Source organism: Oncorhynchus mykiss, chromosome 10, assembly GCF_013265735.2.
Source record: "Oncorhynchus mykiss isolate Arlee chromosome 10, USDA_OmykA_1.1, whole genome shotgun sequence".
In the NCBI taxonomy this organism is placed as follows: Eukaryota; Metazoa; Chordata; class Actinopteri; order Salmoniformes; family Salmonidae; genus Oncorhynchus; species Oncorhynchus mykiss.
The window spans coordinates 78,705,876-78,723,229 of NC_048574.1; the positions used below are offsets into that span (position 1 = coordinate 78,705,876).

Here is a 17,354-nt window from a genome sequence, read left to right on the forward strand (position 1 = left end):
ACAAAAGGCTAAGCTGTGTTCCAATATATTTCACTTGTGATTTTCATGAATATGAATATTTTCTATTAAGATTATTTGACCATTGCGCTATGCTAATTAGTGTAGTTGCTGACAATTCTCCTGGATCCGGGATGGGTAGTTCCAAGATTAAAAATAATAAAACAGAAATATCAAATTTACTATTATTATTCAGACCCTTTACTCAGTACTTTGTTGAAGCACCTTTGGCAGCGATTACAGCCTCGAGACTTATTGGGTATGATTATTGGTTACAAGCTTGGCACACCTGTATTTGGGGAGTTTCTCCCATGTTTCTCTGTAGATCCTCTCAACCTCTGTCAGGTTGGATGGGGAGCATTGCTGCACAGCTATTTTCAAGTCTCTCCAGAGGTGTTCGATTCAGTTCAAGTCCAGGCTTTGACTGGGCCACTGAAGGACATTCAGAGTCTTGTCCTGAAGCCATTCCTGCGTTGTCTGTCATGTGCCTTTTACTGAGGAGTGGCTTCCGTCTGGCCACTCCACCATAAAGGCCTGATTGGTGAGTGCTTCATAGATGGTTGTCCATCTGGAAGATTCTCCAAACTCCACAGAGGAACTCTGGAGTTCTGTCAGAGTACTTTTGTTGAAGCACCTGGGCGTCACGTCCCTGACGGCCAGCTATAGCAAGAGCCTTGGTGTTTCCCAGCTCCTTCCATTTAGGAATGATGGAGGCCACTGTGTTCTTAGGGACCTTCAATGCTGCAGAAATGTATTTGTACCCTTCCCCAGATCTGTATCTCAGCACAATCCTGTTTCAGAGCTCTATGGACAATTCCTTTGACCTCATGGCTTGGTTTTTGCTCTGACATGCACTGTCAACTGTAAGACCTTCTATATACAGGTGTGTGCCTTTCCAAATCATGTCCAATCAATTGAATTTACCACAGGTGGATTCCAATCAAGTTGTAGAAGCATCTCAAGGAAGATCAATGGAAACAGGATGCACCTGAGCTCAATTTCGAGTCTCACAGCGAAGGGTCTGAATACTTATGTAAATAAGGTATTTATGTTTTTGTTTTTTTATACATTTGGAAAATATTCTATTAACCTGTTTTCACTTTGTCATTATGCGGAATTTTCATTGTGTGTTGACTGATTCAATAATTTCTTCTCCTCATCAATTTTATAATAAGTCTGTAACATAACAACATGTGAGGATGTCTGAATACTTCCAGAATGCACTGTAGACATGGTTTGTGTACTCAAGTAGAGCTGATGCAGTTATTTTCTTTTTGTTGTCACATTATTGGCAGTGCTTGACTTTGACTGAAAAAAAGTTTCAGTACGCAGTCCCAAATGGCACCCTATTCCCTATATAGTGCAATATCAAAAGTACTGTGATAGTGGGGTATCAGTTGGGACAAAGCCTCACTCACAGAAAGCCAGTCTCAGGGAGATGTTGAGAGTTACTTGTAGAACACACAGCACTCCTAAACACACAGCAGCCAGCCTGTAGAGTCTTAGTCTTCCATCTGCAGAGAAACACAGGCACACACACACACACACACACACACACACACACACACCATCCTACATTATGATTACAAACAGAATAAACAACATACAACATCACTACTGACTATGATTAGAACTCTGACAACCAAACCCCCCTCCCCCCGATTTAGGGTTGGCAGCAAACGTTTGCTCAAGAGTGCTGTCATCTCAATTCTGATAAACAGGAAGCCAAAATTACACAACATAGCTAAAGCAAGACGTAAAGAGGCTATCTGTGATGCTGCTTACATTGTTGGGATTTTGAAATGCATAATATTTACCTATTCATTCTTCATGAATGTAACTTCTACTGTAAATGCCTCATGAGCTTAGTTTAACTTTCTAACCCCATCAGGACCCAAAATATAAGCTTGTTCTACCACAGAACTGTTAACACTGTGTAGACTCAAATGGGTAAAACTATCATTTTGATCTCATGGATGGACAGTCCTTGAATACATACTATAGCTATGAATTACATACAGTACCAGTCATACATACTGTAGCTCTGTCTATGAATTACATATAGTACCAGTCATACATACTGTAGCTATGAATTGCATACAGTACCAGTCATACATACTGTAGCTATGAATTACATACAATACCAGTCATACATAACTCTGTCTATGAATTACATACAGTACCAGACATACATAACTATGTCTATGAATTACATACAGGACCAGTCATACATACTGTAGATCTGTCTATCAATTACATACAGTACCAGTCATACATAGTTCTGTCTATGAATGACATACATTACCAGTCTTACATACTGTAGTTCTGTCTATGAATTACATACAGTACCAGTCATATATAGCTCTGTCTATGAATTACATACAGTACCAGTCATATATAGTTCTGTCTATGAATTACAAACAGTACCAGTCTTACATACTGTAGTTCTGTCTATGAATTACATACAGTACCAGTCATACATACTGTAGTTATGTCTATGAATTACATACAGTACCAGTCTTACATACCGTAGTTCTGTCTATGAATTACATACAGTACCAGTCTTACATACTGTAGTTCTGTCTGTGAATTACATACAGTATCAGTCATATATATTTATGTCTATGAATTACATACAGTACCAGTCATACATACTGTAGTTATGTCTATGAATTACATACAGTACCAGTCTTACATACCGTAGTTCTGTCTATGAATTACATACAGTACCAGTCTTACATACTGTAGTTCTGTCTATGAATTACATACAGTACCAGTCATACATACTGTAGTTCTGTCTCTGAATTACATACAGTACCAGTCATACATACTGTAGCTCTGTCTATGAATTACATACAGTACCAGTCATATATAGTTCTGTCTATGAATTACATACAGTACCAGTCTTACATACTGTAGTTCTGTCTATGAATGACATACAGTACCAGTCATACATACTGTAGTTCTGTCTATGAATTACATACAGTACCAGTCATATATACTGTAGCTCTGTCTATGAATTACATACAGTACCAGTCATATATACTGTAGTTCTGTCTATGAATTACATACAGTACCAGTCATATATACTGTAGTTCTGTCTATGAATTACATACAGTACCAGTCATATATACTGTAGCTCTGTCTATGAATTACATACAGTACCAGTCATATATACTGTAGTTCTGTCTATGAATTACATACAGTACCAATCATACATACTGTAGCTCTGTCTATGAATTACATATAGTACCAGTCATACATACTGTAGTTCTGTCTATGAATTACATACAGTACCAATCATACATAGTTCTGTCTATGAATTACATACAGTACCAGTCATACATACTGTATCTCTGTCTATGAATTACATACAGTACCAGTCATATATACTGTAGTTCTGTCTATGAATTACATACAGTACCAGTCATATATACTGTAGCTCTGTCTATGAATTACATACAGTACCAGTCATACATACTGTAGCTCTGTCTATGAATTACATACAGTACCAGTCATACATACTGTAGCTCTGTCTATGAATTACATACAGTACCAGTCATACATACTGTAGCTCTGTCTATGAATTACATACAGTACCAGTCATACATACTGTAGCTCTGTCTATGAATTACATACAGTACCAATCATACATAGTTCTGTCTATGAATTACATACAGTACCAGTCATACATACTGTAGCTCTGTCTATGAATTACATACAGTACCAGTCATACATACTGTAGCTCTGTCTATGAATTACATACAGTACCAGTCTTACATACTGTAGTTCTGTCTGTGAATTACATACAGTATCAGTCATATATATTTATGTCTATGAATTACATACAGTACCAGTCATACATACTGTAGTTATGTCTATGAATTACATACAGTACCAGTCTTACATACCGTAGTTCTGTCTATGAATTACATACAGTACCAGTCTTACATACTGTAGTTCTGTCTATGAATTACATACAGTACCAGTCATACATACTGTAGTTCTGTCTCTGAATTACATACAGTACCAGTCATACATACTGTAGCTCTGTCTATGAATTACATACAGTACCAGTCATATATAGTTCTGTCTATGAATTACATACAGTACCAGTCATACATAGCTCTGTCTATGAATTACATACAGTACCAGTCATACATAGTTCTGTCTATGAATTACATACAGTACCAGTCATACATACTGTAGTTCTGTCTATGAATTACATACAGTACCAGTCTTACATACTGTAGTTCTGTCTATGAATGACATACAGTACCAGTCATACATACTGTAGTTCTGTCTATGAATTACATACAGTACCAGTCATATATACTGTAGCTCTGTCTATGAATTACATACAGTACCAGTCATATATACTGTAGTTCTGTCTATGAATTACATACAGTACCAGTCATATATACTGTAGTTCTGTCTATGAATTACATACAGTACCAGTCATATATACTGTAGCTCTGTCTATGAATTACATACAGTACCAGTCATATATACTGTAGTTCTGTCTATGAATTACATACAGTACCAATCATACATACTGTAGCTCTGTCTATGAATTACATATAGTACCAGTCATACATACTGTAGTTCTGTCTATGAATTACATACAGTACCAATCATACATAGTTATGTCTATGAATTACATACAGTACCAGTCATACATACTGTATCTCTGTCTATGAATTACATACAGTACCAGTCATATATACTGTAGTTCTGTCTATGAATTACATACAGTACCAGTCATATATACTGTAGCTCTGTCTATGAATTACATACAGTACCAGTCATACATACTGTAGCTCTGTCTATGAATTACATACAGTACCAGTCATACATACTGTAGCTCTGTCTATGAATTACATACAGTACCAGTCATACATTCTGTAGCTCTGTCTATGAATTACATACAGTACCAGTCATACATACTGTAGCTCTGTCTATGAATTACATACAGTACCAATCATACATAGTTCTGTCTATGAATTACATACAGTACCAGTCATACATACTGTAGCTCTGTCTATGAATTACATACGGTACCAGTCATACATACTGTAGCTCTGTCTATGAATTACATACAGTACCAGTCTTACATACTGTAGCTCTGTCTATGAATTACATACAGTACCAGTCATACATACTGTAGCTCTGTCTATGAATTACATACAGTACCAGTCTTACATACTGTAGCTCTGTCTATGAATTACATACAGTACCAGTCTTACATACATAACTCTGTCTATTAATTTGAGAGTGGTTACATTTCTGCAACGTACATTTCTTTTTTACGTTTCTCTGAGCGGATAAAACAGGCAGGTCACCAGGTGCACAGAGCCTGTTTCAGGTTACTAGACCCTCAGCTGTTTACCAAAAACTGTGGTGGGGTATCCACTTTGCTGTTGTTTAAAAATAATATTTTCAATTGATCTTATTAAATAGTTGTACATAGTTCCAACAACTGAAGTAAAAAATAATATTGAATTGATGCATTTTAGTGTATGAGACCCCAGCAGGTTGTAAACCTCAGGCTCTGTACCAGCTGTACCACACAGAAGACAATAAAACATGTACAAGTGTTTTTCTATGATGTGCTATTAGTGTGTGTCCACGTGCCAGCATACATGTGTGCTTTCGGTTTGTGCGCTCATACCTGTCTGCATCTGTGTGTGTGTGTGTGTGTGAGAGAGAAAGATAATTATTTGTACCTGAGAGATGGATCTCAGTCTTCACGCTCCTCGTTGCTCTATTCTGGTATTCTTGATTAACTTCTTTTAATTCAATCACCTGTTTGTTGACGTAGTCGGCCATCTTAACTAACCGTACCGAATATCAATGAACCCAACCAATCAATTAATCAACTAATTCAGACTGTCTGTCCTTTTATTGTAATATATATGATTTTTACTTTTACTTATAGTATTAACTTACTTCTACTGTATGATTACCTTTCTAACAGACTAATATCTGCTGTATGATTCTAACTTCAATTACAAGTTGTCTGATGTGCCTCTTCATTGGTGCCTCTGTCTGTTTGTGGTCGACTGCAGTAGAAAGAACGTTTAAAGTATGCAATCTCTTTCAAGCAAGATGTTATATTCCGCAATAACTATATGTGACATTGTTCGTAAGGAAGTGACATCATGGCTCGCACTTCGTGACTCACATTCAATCAGGAAGCTGGTAGACCTCAGAAATTGTTCCTTTATTTACTCATCTGTGCCTTTGTTCTTCTTATTAGAAAAGTGATTTATAATAATTGATTATGAAAAAAAATAAAAAAATAAAGTCACACGACATGTTGCTAATAAAAAGAGGGAAAGAGAGAGAGACTTGTGTACAGTCTACAAGAAATGTTACATAATTAACTGTACATCTTAAGATTGACAATAGGTATTGAGTATTATATACCTAGTTTGTTTTGTGTGCGTACATGATTCTGTGTGTGTGTGTGTGTGTGTGTGTGTGTGTGTGTGTGTGTGTGTGTGTGTGTGTGTGTGTGTGTGTGTGTGTGTGATGAAGAGCCTTTTTCACAGATCCAGTAGTGTGGATATGAACACTGATAGTCCCACCATTCTCTTTGGCCTGATGACCAGTAAGGTACCACCACACAGTTCTCACCTTCACCACCATTAGGCTCTCCACTCCTCCAATACCTGCAGTAGAAACAAAAGAGTTAGACTGACCACTATCTCAAAACCTAGAGTATGAACAACACAGAGAATCAGTCCTACTCCTTCCACTGTGGTCAGTGTTATTAGAGTAGTAGTCTCTTACCTTGGTGTGGTCAGTGTTATTAGAGCAGAAGTCTCTTACCTTGGGGTGGTCAGTGTTAGAGCAGTAGTCTCTTACCTTGGGGTGGTCAGTGTTATTAGAGCAGGAGTCTCTTACCTTGGGGGTAGTCAGTGTTATTAGAGCAGAAGTCTCTAACCTTGGAGTGGTCAGTGTTATTAGAGCTGTTGTCACACCCTGACCTTAGTTATCTTTGTTTTCTTTGTTATTTTGGTTAGATCAGGGTGTGACGAGGTTGGGTATGTTAGTTTTTGTATTGTCTAGGGTTTTTTGTAGATCTAGGAGCTGTTTATCGTTGTCTCTGATTGCGGATCATATTCAGGGAGCCATTTTGCCTAGTCCTTTTGTGGGTTCTTGGTCTATGTATAGTTGCCTGTCTGCACGACGCATATTAGCGTCACGGTTAGTTTTTTTGATAGTTTGTTTAGTGTTATTTCTATAATTAATTAAAGAAGAATTACGCTTACCACGCTGCGCCTTGGTCTCCTCCTTACGGCGAACGTGACAACAGTAGTCTCTAACCTTGGGGTGGTCAGTGTTATTATAGATCAGTAGTCTCTTACCTTGGGGTGGTCAGTGTTATTATAGATCAGTAGTCTCTTACCTTGGGGTGGTCAGTGTTATTATAGATCAGTAGTCTCTTACCTTGGGGTGGTCAGTGTAATTATAGATCAGTCGTCACTTACCTTGGGGTGGTCAGTGTTACTATAGAGCAGTAGTCTCTTACCTTGGGGTGGTCAGTGTTATTATATAGCATTAGTCTCTTACCTTGGGGTGGTCAGTGTTATTATAGAGCAGTAGTCTCTTACCTTGGGGTGGTCAGTGTTATTAGAGCGGTAGTCTCTTACCTTGGGGTGGTCAGTGTTATTAGAGCAGTAGTCTCTTACCTTGGGGTGGTCAGTGTTATTATATAGCAGTAGTCTCTTACCTTGGAGTGGTCAGTGTTATTATAGAGCAGTATTCTCTTACCTTGGGGTGGTCAGTGTTATTATATAGCAGTAGTCTCTTACCTTGGGGTGGTCAGTGTTATTATAGAGCAGTAGTCTCTTACCTTGGGGTGGTCAGTGTTATTATATAGCAGTAGTCTCTTACCTTGGAGTGGTCAGTGTTATTATAGAGCAGTATTCTCTTACCTTGGGGTGGTCAGTGTTATTATATAGCAGTAGTCTCTTACCTTGGGGTGGTCAGTGTTATTATATAGCAGTAGTCTCTTACCTTGCGGTGGTCAGTGTTATTAGAGCAGTAGTCTCTTACCTTGGGTTGGTCAGTGTTATTATAGAGCAGTAGTCTCTTACCTTGGGGTGGTCAGTGTTATTATATAGCAGTAGTCTCTTACCTTGGGGTGGTCAGTATAATTAGAGCAGTAGTCTCTTACCTTGGGGTGGTCAGTGTTATTATATAGCAGTAGTCTCTTACCTTGGGGTGGTCAGTGTTATTAGAGCAGTAGTCTCTTACCTTGCGGTGGTCAGTGTTATTAGAGCAGTAGTCTCTTACCTTTGGTTGGTCAGTGTTATTATAGAGCAGTAGTCTCTTACCTTGGGGTGGTCAGTGTTATTATATAGCAGTAATCTCTTACCTTGGGGTGGTCAGTGTAATTAGAGCAGTAGTCTCTTATCTTGGGGTGGTCAGTGTTATTATATAGCAGTAGTCTCTTACCTTGGGGTGGACAGTGTTATTATAGAGCAGTAGTCTCTTATCTTTGGGTGGTCAGTGTTATTATATAGCAGTAGTCTCTTACCTTGGGGTGGACAGTGTTATTAGAGCAGTAGTCTCTTATCTTTAGGTGGTCAGTGTTATTATAGAGCAGTAGTCTCTCACCTTGGGGTGGTCAGTGTTATTATATAGCAGTAGTCTCTTACCTTGGGGTGGTCAGTGTTATTATAGAGCAGTAGTCTCTTATCTTTGGGTGGTCAGTGTTATTATAGAGCAGTAGTCTCTCACCTTGGGGTGGTCAGTGTTATTAGAGCAGTAGTCTCTTACCTTGGGGTGGTCAGTGTTATTAGAGCAGTAGTCTCTTATCTTTGGGTGGTCAGTGTTATTATATAGCAGTAGTCTCTTACCTTGGGGTGGTCAGTGTTATTAGAGCAGTAGTCTCTTATCTTTGGGTGGTCAGTGTTATTATAGAGTAGTCGACAACATCCGGTCAAAGGGAGTTATTTTGAGGGGACAGCAAATTTACGCTGTTATACAAGCTGTACACTCACTACTTTACATTGTAGCAAAGTGTCAATTATTCAGTGTTGTCACATTAAAAGATACACTCAAATATTTACAAAAATGTGAGGGGTGTACCTACTTTTGTGATATACTGTATATATATATATATATATATAAATGGAGTAGAATGTAACAGCAAACCCACACATCTCAACACAGCGACCATGCTTCCTCCACTCAATCAACATATTGTGGATTAGAGGGAGCATGGCCGAGATGCGTGTGTCTGCCGCTCCACCCCTCCCCACATGAAATAGCCTTTTTGAGGCTGTTGAGGGGAGGGCAGGCCCACAACAATGGCCAGAGTGAAATGGAACAGCACTACAACCTAGTGATTATGTTCCCTGTACTCTATATAGATATGTTTGGTATGGGTTGGTGTGGAGCATGGTGTTCAAAACCTTCTAGTGTCACATGCACTAAAATGTATCAATTAAATTGTTTTACTTCAGGTATTGAAACTAATTTGAACTATTTACATGTGATTAATTGAAAATAACATTTTTAAACAGCACAGTGTACACCCTGCCGGGGCTGGAAAAATGGAGCCACTCTTAAATGCAGAGACAGAACTATGCATGCAAGGACTGATCCTCCACGAGTTCAAAATGATAGTTTCAACAATCTGAGGCTTCACAGTGTTTGTTAACAGTTCCATGGTAGAACAAGCTTATATTTTGGGTCCTGATGGGGTTAGAAAGTTAAACGTATCTCATGAGGCATTTACAGAATAAGCCACATACAAGAATCAATGGGGAAATATTATTCATTTAAAAGTAGAAAATAAAATGTGATATAGCAATCACAGATAGACCCTTTAATTCATACTTTGGCTATATTGTGTCATTTTGGTAATTTCTTCATACAGTAGCTTCCTGTTTATCTGATGTGAGGTGACCACAAGCTTGAGCAAACTGTTGCTGCCTACCCTCAATCGAAAGAAAACCAATGGCGCAATGGAAATGTTTTGCTTTCAGAATAATCATAATCATTAGTGATGTAGGATGATGGTGTGTGTGTTTCTGTAACTGTGTGTGTGTGTGTGTGTGTGTGTGTGTGTGTGTGTGTGTGTGTGTGTGTGTGTGTGTGTGTGTGTGTGTGTGTGTGTGTGTGCCTGTTCCTCTGCAGATGGAAGACTAAGTCTCTACAGGCTAGCTGCTGTGTGTTTAGGAGTGCTGTGTGTTCTACAAGTAACTCTCAACATCTCCCTGAGACTGGCTTTCTGTGTGTGAGCCTGTGTCCCAAATGACACTCCATTAGTGCACTGGTCAAACGTAGTACACTAATATAGGGGATAGCGTGCCATTTGGAAATCTAGGGTGTCATTTGGGACCCTATTCCATGTATAGTGGATTACTTTAACCCTGGCCGATAGGATAGATATGTATTTTATTATCACACTATAGTTCTGTTCACACAAAGCAAGGATCACAATTCGGACTTACAGACGTTACATAATTTGTGGGACCAGCAGTGTTTCAAAATTGCTGACACACAAAGAAATTATGAAAATAACACAACCACAGTGTCCCAAATATCATCCTTGTCATGTACTGTCATGTTGTGTCTTGTCTCTGTCCTTTCCCTTCACCCTGTCTCCCTCTGCTGGTCGTTGTTAGGTTACCTTTTCTCCCCCTCTTTCCCCCAGCTGTGCCTTGTCTCCTCCTAACCACCTCGTCACCCCTTTTCCCACCTGTTCCCTTTTTCCCTCTGATTAGGTCCCTATATCTCTCTCTGTTTCTGCTCCTGTCCTTGTCGGATTCTTGTTTGTTGTGTTTCATGCCTGAACCAGACTGTCGTCATGTTTGCTGTAACCTTGTCCTGTCCTGTCGGAATCTGCCGGTCCATCTGAGCCTACCTATGTTTGGTAATTAAAGAAGCTCTGTTTAAGTTAAGTCGCTTTTGGGTCCTCATTCACGCACCGTAACAGAAGAATCCGACCAAGAATGGACCCAGCGACTTCGGATCCTCTCCACTCAGCCGTCGGGATCCAGGGAGCGATGCTAGGCAGACACGAGCAGGAATTGTCTGCTGCTCGACATGCCGTTGAGACCCTGGCCGCCCAAATCTCCAACCTCACAGAACAGGTTCACCATCTCCGCCTCGATCCACCGGCCACTTCCAGGGCTTTCGAATCTCCGGAGCCCAGAATCAATAACCCGCCGTGTTACTCTGGGGAGCCCACTGAATGCCGCTCGTTCCTCACCCAGTGTGATATTGTGTTTTCTCTCCAGCCCTACACTTTCTCCAGGAGCACTGATCGTGTCGCCTACGTCATATCTCTCCTTATTGGACGGGCTCGTGAGTGGGGCACGGCAATCTGGGAGGCAAGGGCTGAGTGTACTAACCAGTATCAGGACTTTAAGGAGGAGATGATACGGGTTTTTGATCGATCTGTTTTTGGGGAGGAGGCTTCCAGGGCCCTGTCTTCCCTATGTCAAGGTAATCGATCCATAACAGACTACTCTATTGAGTTTCGCACTCTTGCTGCCTCCAGTGGCTGGAACGAGCCGGCTTTGCTCGCTCGTTTTCTGGAGGGTCTCCGCGCAGAGGTAAAGGATGAGATTCTCTCCCGGGAGGTTCCTTCCAGCGTGGATTCCTTGATTGAACTCGCTATTCGCATTGAGCGACGGGTTGATCTTCGTCACCGAGCTCGTGGAAAGGAGCTCGCGTTCTCCGTTGCCCCCCTCTCCGCATCACTACCATCTTCCTCTGCCGGCTCGGGTGCTGAGCCCATGCAGCTGGGAGGTATCCGCATCTCGACTAAGGAGAGGGAACGGAGAATCACCAACCGCCTCTGTCTCTATTGCGGTTCCGCTGGTCATTTTGTCACTTCATGTCCAGTAAAAGGCCAGAGCTCATCAGTAAGCGGAGGGCTACTGGTGAGCGCTACTACTCCTGTCTCTCCTTCAAGATCCTGCACTACCTTGTCGGTCCATCTACGCTGGACCGGTTCGTCAGCTTCCTGCAGTGCCTTAATAGACTCTGGGGCGGAGGGCTGTTTTATGGACGAGACCTGGGCTCGGGAACATGACATTCCTCTCAGACAGTTAAAGGAGCCCACGGCCTTGTTCGCCCTGGATGGTAGTCCTCTCCCCAGGATTCAGCGTGAGACGCTACCTTTAACCCTCACTGTTTCTGGTAATCATAGTGAAACCATTTCTTTTTTAATTTTTCGTTCACCTTTTACACCTGTTGTTTTGGGCCATCCCTGGCTAGTTTGTCATAATCCTTCCATTAATTGGTCTAGTAATTCTATCCTCTCCTGGAACGTCTCTTGTCATGTGAAATGTTTAATGTCTGCTATCCCTCCTGTTTCCTCTGTCTCTTCTTCACAGGAGGAGCCTGGTGATTTGACAGGGGTGCCGGAGGAATATCACGATCTGCGCACGGTGTTCAGTCGGTCCAGGGCCACCTCTCTTCCTCCACACCGGTCGTATGATTGTAGTATTGATCTCCTTCCGGGAACCACCCCCCCCCCGGGGTAGACTATACTCTCTGTCGGCTCCCGAACGTAAGGCTCTCGAAGATTATTTGTCTGTAGCTCTTGACGCCGGTTCCATAGTCCCCTCCTCCTCTCCCGCCGGAGCGGGGTTTTTTTTTGTCAAGAAGAAGGACGGGTCTCTGCGCCCCTGCATAGATTATCGAGGGCTGAATGACATAACAGTGAAGAATCGTTATCCGCTTCCTCTTATGTCTTCAGCCTTCGAGATCCTGCAGGGAGCCAGGTTTTTCACTAAGTTGGACCTTCGTAACGCTTACCATCTCGTGCGCATCAGGGAGGGGGACGAGTGGAAGACGGCGTTTAACACTCCGTTAGGGCACTTTGAATACCGGGTTCTTCCTTTCGGCCTCGCTAACGCTCCAGCTGTCTTTCAGGCATTAGTCAATGATGTCCTGAGAGACATGCTGAACATCTTTGTTTTCGTTTACCTTGACGATATCCTGATTTTTTCACCGTCACTCCAGATTCATGTTCAGCACGTTCGACGTGTCCTCCAGCGCCTTTTAGAGAATTGTCTTTTTGTGAAGGCTGAGAAGTGCACTTTTCATGCCTCCTCCGTCACATTTCTCGGTTCTGTTATTTCCGCTGAAGGCATTAAGATGGATCCCGCTAAGGTCCAAGCTGTCATTGATTGGCCCGTCCCTAAGTCACGCGTCGAGCTGCAGCGCTTTCTCGGCTTCGCGAACTTCTATCGTCGTTTCATCCGTAATTTCGGTCAGGTGGCAGCTCCTCTCACAGCCCTTACTTCTGTCAAGACGTGCTTTAAGTGGTCCGTTTCCGCCCAGGGAGCTTTTGATCTCCTCAAGAATCGTTTTACATCCGCTCCTATCCTTGTTACACCTGACGTCTCTAGACAGTTCGTTGTCGAGGTTGACGCGTCAGAGGTGGGCGTGGGAGCCATTCTTTCTCAGCGCTCCCTCTCTGACGACAAGGTCCACCCATGCGCGTATTTTTCTCATCGCCTGTCGCCGTCGGAACGTAACTATGATGTGGGTAACCGCGAACTGCTCGCCATCCGGTTAGCCCTAGGCGAATGGCGACAGTGGTTGGAGGGGGCGACCGTTCCTTTTGTCGTTTGGACTGACCATAGGAACCTTGAGTACATCCGTTCTGCCAAACGACTTAATGCGCGTCAGGCGCGTTGGGCGCTGTTTTTCGCTCGTTTCGAGTTCGTGATTTCTTATCGTCCGGGCTCTAAGAACACCAAGCCTGATGCTTTGTCTCGTCTCTTCAGTTCTTCAGTAGCCTCCACTGACCCCGAGGGGATTCTCCCTGAGGGGCGTGTTGTCGGGTTGACTGTCTGGGGAATTGAGAGGCAGGTAAAGCAAGCGCTCACTCACACTCCGTCGCCGCGCGCTTGTCCTAGGAACCTTCTTTTCGTTCCCGTTCCTACTCGTCTGGCCGTTCTTCAGTGGGCTCACTCTGCCAAGTTAGCCGGCCACCCTGGCGTTCGGGGTACGCTTGCTTCCATTCGCCAGCGTTTTTGGTGGCCCACCCGGGACCATGACACGCGTCGTTTCGTGGCTGCTTGTTCGGTCTGCGCGCAGACTAAGTCCGGTAACTCTCCTCCTGCCGGCCGTCTCAGGCCGCTTCCTATTCCCTCTCGACCGTGGTCTCACATCGCCTTAGATTTTGTCACCGGACTGCCTTCGTCAGCGGGGAAGACTGTTATTCTTACGGTTGTCGATAGGTTCTCTAAGGCGGCTCATTTCATTCCCCTTGCTAAGCTTCCTTCTGCTAAAGAGACGGCACAAATCATCATCGAGAATGTTTTCAGAATTCATGGCCTTCCGTCAGACGTCGTTTCGGACAGAGGTCCGCAATTCACGTCTCAATTTTGGAGGGAGTTTTGCCGTTTGATTGGGGCTTCCGTCAGTCTCTCTTCCGGCTTTCACCCCCAGTCTAACGGTCAAGCAGAACGGGCCAATCAGACTATTGGTCGCATCTTACGCAGTCTTTCTTTTCGCAACCCTGCGTCTTGGTCAGAACAGCTCCCCTGGGCAGAATACGCCCACAACTCGCTTCCTTCGTCTGCGACCGGGCTATCTCCTTTTCAGAGTAGCCTCGGGTACCAGCCTCCGCTGTTCTCATCTCAGTTCGCCGAGTCCAGCGTCCCCTCCGCTCAGGCTTTTGTCCAACGTTGCGAGCGCACCTGGAAGAGGGTCAGGTCTGCACTTTGCCGTTATAGGACGCAGACTGTGAGGGCTGCTAATAAGCGTAGAACTAAGAGTCCTAGATATTGTCGCGGTCAGAGAGTTTGGCTCTCCACTCAGAACCTTCCCCTTAAGACGGCTTCTCGCAAGTTGACCCCGCGGTTCATTGGTCCGTTCCGTATTTCTCGGGTCATTAATCCTGTCGCAGTTCGACTTCTTCTTCCGCGATACCTTCGTCGCGTCCACCCGGTCTTCCATGTCTCCTGCATCAAGCCCGTCCTTCGCGCCCCCGCTCGTCTTCCCCCCCCCCCCCCCCCATCCTTGTCGAGGGCGCACCCATCTACAGGGTCCGTAGAATTTTGGACATGCGTCCTCGGGGCCGTGGTCACCAGTACCTCGTAGATTGGGAGGGGTACGGTCCTGAGGAGAGGAGTTGGGTTCCCTCTCGGGACGTGCTGGACCGTGCGCTGATCGAGGATTTCCTCCGTTGCCGCCAGGTTTCCTCCTCGAGTGCGCCAGGAGGCGCTCGGTGAGTGGGGGGGTACTGTCATGTACTGTCATGTTGTGTCTTGTCTCTGTCCTTTCCCTTCACCCTGTCTCCCTCTGCTGGTCGTTGTTAGGTTACCTTTTCTCCCCCTCTTTCCCCCAGCTGTGCCTTGTCTCCTCCTAACCACCTCGTCACCCCTTTTCCCACCTGTTCCCTTTTTCCCTCTGATTAGGTCCCTATATCTCTCTCTGTTTCTGCTCCTGTCCTTGTCGGATTCTTGTTTGTTGTGTTTCATGCCTGAACCAGACTGTCGTCATGTTTGCTGTAACCTTGTCCTGTCCTGTCGGAATCTGCCGGTCCATCTGAGCCTACCTATGTTTGGTAATTAAAGAAGCTCTGTTTAAGTTAATTCGCTTTTGGGTCCTCATTCACGCACCGTAACAATCCTATCCTCTTTAAAGTACACTACTTTTAACACGGGCACTTAAGGCTTTGGTCAAAATCAGCTCACCATATAAGGAATATAGTGTCATTTGGAACACATAACAGGAACTTCTCTTTCTTTAGCCCGTTCTAATGAAGAAAGAAAACATTTAGAGGCCTGTTACAACACCACTGGTCTGGAGCAAGACAGAGACCAAACAGATACCAGTAGAGGTATCATTGACCTGTGTACAGACAGATACCAGTCCCGGATGAACCGAAACCAGTTACTGAGCTGAGAGAGAACAGTTAGAGAAAGAGTGACCAGCTGCAAAACGAGAGAGACCAGTTAGAGGAGCGTTACATTACCCTGACTAAAGAAAGGGACCGGTTTAGTGACAGAGTCAGTCTGTCAGTTTGTTCATACTCTAGGTTCTGAGAGAGTGGCCAGTCTAACTCTGTGTTGTTCATACTCTAGGTTCTGAGAGAGTGGTCAGGCTAACTGTGTTATTCATACTGAGAGAGTGGCCAATATAACTCTGTTGTTTCTACTGCAGGTATTGGAGGAGTGGAGAGCCTAATGGTGGTGCAGTGTAGAACTGTGTGGTGGTACTTTATTGGTCACCAGGCTACGTGGAAGGGTGGGACTATCAGTGTTCATATCCACAGTACTGGATCTGTGAAAAAGGCTCTTTGTAGGTACTGCTGTTGAAGGAACTCTTTACTGTATCTGAAGAATGATCATATATGTTGGTAGAATGGCTGTACGAACGAGAAGTTGGAGAGAAAGGCATGCGCACACACACACACACACACAAAACAAATTAGGAATATATCACTCAATAGCTGTTGTCAATGTTAAAATGTACAGTTCATTATGTATCATTTCTTGTAGACTGTGCACACATCTCTCTCCCTCTACCTCTTTTTATTAGCAACATGTCATATGACTTCCAATGACATTTTTTTCATTATCAATTATTATAAATAACTTTTATAATAAGAACAAAGGCACAGATTAATAAATAAAGGAACAATGTCCTCTGAGTTCTACCAGCTTCCTAATTGAATGTGAGTCACGGAGTGCGAGCCATAATTTCACATCCTTACGAACAATGTCACATACAGTTATTGCGAAATATGACATCTTGCTTAAAAGTGATTGGATACTTAAAAGATTCTTTCAACTGCAGTGCACCACAGACAGACAACAGAGACACCAACAGAGACGCATATCAGAGCAACTACTCAACTACTAGTCACTGAAGTTAGAATCATACAGTAGATATTACCATTAGGAGTCAGTTAGAAAGGTAATCATTAGTAAGATAATACTATAAGTAAAAGTTAAAATCATATATACCACAATAAAAGGTCAGACAGTCTGAATTAGTTGATTAATAAATTGATTGGGGTCATCATTGATATTCGGTACGGTTAGTTAAGATGGCCGACTACATCAACAAACAGGTGATTGTATTAAAAGAAGTTAATGAAGAAAACCGGAACAGAGCAACGAGGAGCGTGAAGACTGAGACCCATCTCTCAGGTACAAAGAATTATCTTTCTCTCTCACACACACACACACACACAGATGCAGACAGGTATGAACGCACAAACCGAAACCACACACGTATTCTGGCACGTGGACACAAACTAATAGCATATCATAGAAAAACACTTGTACATGTTTTATTGTTCTGTCTTCTGTGTGGTACAGCTGGTACAGAGCCTGAGGTTTACAACCTGCTGGGGTCTCATA

At 43.0% G+C, this 17,354-nt stretch overlaps 1 protein-coding gene across 2 annotated transcripts in view; it reads right to left on the reverse strand.

The window, feature by feature from the left end:
* LOC110497244 (C-type lectin domain family 4 member E) overlaps positions 1-17,354 on the reverse strand; it is a 54,515-nt gene that overhangs the window by 9,472 nt on the left and 27,689 nt on the right. The window contains exons 1-2 of one of the 2 annotated variants that reach the window (XM_036934081.1): positions 5,724-6,175; positions 1,416-1,511 (exon numbers count right to left, since the gene is read on the reverse strand). In XM_036934081.1, coding sequence (XP_036789976.1) covers positions 1,416-1,511; positions 5,724-5,826 — 199 coding nt within the window. In that variant the 5' untranslated portion in view covers positions 5,827-6,175. Of the gene's footprint in view, positions 1-1,415; positions 1,512-5,723; positions 6,176-17,354 lie in introns of those variants that run through there. The other variant, XM_036934082.1, reaches the window with a different exon arrangement.